We start from the raw sequence: 4,281 nt of genomic DNA on the forward strand, positions 1-4,281 counted from the left end.
ACAAGTGAGGCTGTCGTACAAACCCAGAGACCATGGCATCCTTGCAAACACCTGAGTGTGTATTTCTTTGTACCCCGAAAGTTTGATCGGTCAGTGGAATGGGTGTTGGCTCTTCCTGTTGCCTGTCTTCAGTTTCAGGGACAGAGAAACGCCACTGACGGTGTGAAGTGCCTGACTGTAACGGTGCTTCTGGAATAGCTCAGGAAGCCCGTGGATTAAAGGTCGATGTTTACTGTGTATTTTGTGGGTGAGGAAGGTGGCACGGCCACACCTGTGAGGGATGGAAGCTTACACCCACACCCCCCTACACTTGGCATATTTATTATTGGCTGGTGCGTGTGCTGATGGTTTTGGAACCATGTCTCAGATCTTCCCCGTGCACTATGATTTTATTAGTGACCAGCTTTGTAGTAAGTTCTTAAAAAGTACCTTTGAGGGGTTGTTGAATAACATTTCCATTTTCTTTCATTGGGAGAACATGTCTGGCATTTAAAAAGAAAAAACCAACTTTATGGTTTCTCATAAAGGTGTAATTTTGCTTCGTTCTTATTCATTTATTTTCATGGTGAGGAGAATAAAATTGTTTCCCTATAAGAATGATTGTTCATTTTTTGCCTTGCACGTTAGTGATTTTCACCCAACCCCACTCCCCTCCATGGCTCCCTAGGAAAAATTAAGGCAATTTAAGAAGAAAATGATGCAATTTTAGAGTAGGCCATGTCTTGATAAATACAATGATCGATGACCACAACCACTTAATGTCCTTTTGGAGATATGAATAATCCTTTGATTATATCTAAGAAGAGAAAATACATGAATTTATGTTCTGGGTCTTAAATACCTTCTCCCTCTCCCCACCCCACCCCCTTTTTTTTCTTTTTACTTTGATTTAACTTGCCTGAAATTAATGAAGCAAAAACTCAGGGACAGAGGCCAGTTTTGTGAGGCTGGAAGCTTATACAATTTAAGGAGACCTTTCTAAGAAAAAGAATACAAAAATATCTTACTTTTACATATTTTTCTTTTTCTTTTTTTTACAAAAGCATATGACCATGTGAACATACCGCCCAAGCAAGAGAGATCCCTGAAGCTTAAACTTTATTGGCTTCATGGTAAGTCCATTTCTGCGGGCACCATACTGGAATAAACCTCCCTCTATACTATGCACATTTGAACTTGCTACTTGTGTCCTTGAACTCAGGAAACGTACCTAGGTCATGGCTATACAGGGACTAGATAAGGATAAGCAAGTATAAATGTAAGACTATGAGATTACATACGGAGTTTTAAACACACAAACACGCAGAGTTTTCTGTTTTTGTTGCATTTCAGTTGTTTCTCAAGGTCTCACCCAGGCGTGATCGCCTCTTCTCCAGACTCTGAATTGTCTGCTGGCATCTAAATGTTCTCTTTAAGGGGGGCATAATCAGTTTAATACCTTACCACTCACTCATGCAAGCCAACTCAAAGCCTGTTCTTGGAATTGGACTCCTGCTGAGCAGATCCCTATTCTCGAAGCCAGGTGATGGGTGGCAGGAAGCAGGGGGCTGGGGTGGGGAGCGCACAGCCGTTTGGCAGAGCTTGGCGTCTGAGTGATGGATTTTTCCGGCAGTTCAGATACTGGTCTGGAGGTCTCCGTTGAGGAGGGTCCTCTGGGTCTCCGTGGTCTCATTCAGCCGGGATTTGTCCTGCTTACTGTCACTCCGCTCCCCATCATCCGTGCCGCTCACCTTGACCAAGCAGAGGACATTCTGGAAGCTCTTCTTGAAGTTGTCGGACAGGAAGGCATAGAGGATAGGGTTGGCACAGCTGTTGGCATAGGTGAGGACCACCACAAAGTCAAACATGCCTTTGAGGGCTGGGGTGGGACTGATGGCCACCGAGACGGAAGAGACGTTGAAGATGTAGAAGGGGAGCCAGCAGAAGATGAAGACGGCCACCACGATGGACACCATGCGGGTGACCTTCTTCTCAGACTTTTTCCTCTTGGAGGAACCCACTCGGATGCCAGAGGACTTCACCTTGATGATAATGAACAAGTAGCAGAGACAGATGACGGTCAGGGGCACCAGGAACCCCAGGATGAAGGCGTAGATGATGAACGCTGTGTACCAAGCCCCAGATTCGCCTGGCCAGTTGATGGTGCAACTGCTTCTGCCCCGCTGGTTGCTCCGAAGGCCAGCGTATATCATGATCGGCAAGATGACCAGCAGAGAGACGCCCCACACAGCCACGTTGATCATCTTGGCTGTCCGGGGTCTCCTCCACTTGGCCGACTTGATGGGGTGGACCACAGCCAGGTAGCGGTCGATGCTCATGACCGTCAGGCAGAAGATGCTGGTGAACTGATTGATGCCATCCACGGTCATGACCACCCGGCAGATGGCCTTGCCGAAGGGCCAGTGGACCAGAGCCACCTGCATGGCCAGGAAGGGCAGGCCCAGCATGAAGAGTTCATCTGCGATGGCCAGGTTGAGGATGTAGATGTTGGTGATGGTCTTCATCTTGGCATAGCGGAGGATGACGTAAATGACCAGCGTGTTGCCACACAGCCCAATGATGCAGACCACGAAGTAGATGAGGGTGAGGACGACGTTGCTGGCCAGGTCGTAGTACGGCTCTGTCTGGTTTGAAATGTTGGCCGCCCCCACGGAGCCATTGAGGTCGAACGGAGCGGTCAGCCAAGGTTGGGTCTCATTGAGTTCGGACTCCAGATCCATGGCTGCCTTCTAGTCTTAGGCTAGATCCAACCTGCCAGAGGTCTTATTCTTACCTTCATGGGTTCCAGAAGCAAAGGATCCACTGTGACGTCTGCAAGGAAGAAAAGAAGATTGACTCATCTGCCAGAGGTCCCTTAAGCTCTCACCAGCTGCCCATGTTTCTGCTTTGCCCTCTCATACACTCTTCAGCTGAAAAGTGTGTTGTCTGTCACACCAGTGTGAGCGCTACCAGCTCATTCTCACACGCAGGCCATGGGAGCTGTGTTTCCAATGGCGGGGAAGGGTTTGAGTGAAGTCATCCCAGTTTATCTTCTCGTCTTTGGTGACACACACGTGGGAGTTGACTCTACCTGCAAGACAGCGGTTCCTAAGAAGCAGGCTGATCTGAACGTTAAAAAAGACAGAGCCCGGAGAAGCCCTGCCTCAGAAGAGTCTGACACCTGCGTTCCTTCCTGGTCTTTCCCCCTTGAGGAAATCCATGCTGACCTGACAGCTGCTTTGGAGTCTTTCTATTGTGAAAATCCCATAGTGGAAAAATGCCAGACTTTAGAGGTGAAGAAACCATGGAGACCACGTGACCCCATGCAAGGCACTCAGCCACCCTCTCCTTTGCTAAAGTGGGGGCATCGTGAAAATGAAGTGGTGAAGATGAAAGTGCCTAGCGCTGTGCTGGGCTCCTACTCAGAGCTCTAAAAATGCTGTCTGTTCTCCCTTTGCACTTTTTGTTGCTGTTCAGTCGCTAGGCCGTGTCTGGCTCTTTGGGACGCCATGGACTGCAGCACGCCAGGCTTCCCTGCCCTTCACTCTCCCTGAGTTTTCAAACTCATCTCCTTTGAGTCGGTGATGCCATCCGACCGTGTCATCCTCTGCTGCCCTCTACTTTTGCCTTCAATCTTTCCCAGCATCAGGGTCTTTTCTAATGAGTTGGCTCTTTGCATCAAGTGACCAAAGTACCAGAGCTTCAGCTTTAGCATCAGTCTTTCCCATGAATACCAACTTATTTCTAATTGATTGAAATCTGCCTACGCAATGAACCAGTTTATAGTCTTAAATATTAAAAAGAAAGATCTGGCTTGCTTTTATTTTTAAGATGTAGGCACTAGTTGATTTTTGTTTCCTCTCTTTTTCTCTCATACCCAATGCTTGACCTCCTGGTGCGCTGGAGAATCCTTTCCCAAGTCCCCCATCAGGATGCTGGGGATCTTTTCAGACCCCAGAGAATTTGCCTGTGATCCTCTGATTAAGGAAAAAACAGGGTCCAGGAGGGAGGAAGGCAGGCTGATTCACAAGAGTGAATTTGAAACACTGATTCACATCTACTATCTCCTTGACCTTCCAAACAACCTTATGATGTGGGGATAATGATCCCCATTTTACAGATGAGGAAACTGAGACTGAGCGAGTTTAAGGAACTTGCTCCCACTCCCTTGAGCATCAATGGTGAAGCTGGAATTTGAACACAGGACACCTAAGCTTTCTACACTTTTCATAGCATCACAGCCGCTGCTCAGTGGATTGGAAAACCAGTGACATAACTGGGCTTTGGTTTGAAGCAGCTGAC

General features: G+C 47.7%; 1 protein-coding gene across 1 annotated transcript; it reads right to left on the minus strand.

The window, feature by feature from the left end:
- Positions 1–1,613: 1,613 nt before the first annotated feature.
- On the minus strand, positions 1,614–2,720 carry SSTR2 (somatostatin receptor 2). The gene has a single exon (XM_055398124.2). The coding sequence runs from the start codon at positions 2,718–2,720 to the stop codon at positions 1,614–1,616; it is 1,107 nt and encodes a 368-aa protein (XP_055254099.1).
- Between the last annotated feature and the right edge of the window lie 1,561 nt (positions 2,721–4,281).

Source organism: Moschus berezovskii, chromosome 20, assembly GCF_049115385.1.
Source record: "Moschus berezovskii isolate FMDL1 chromosome 20, NW_MosBer_1.0, whole genome shotgun sequence".
NCBI lineage: Eukaryota > Metazoa > Chordata > Mammalia > Artiodactyla > Moschidae > Moschus > Moschus berezovskii.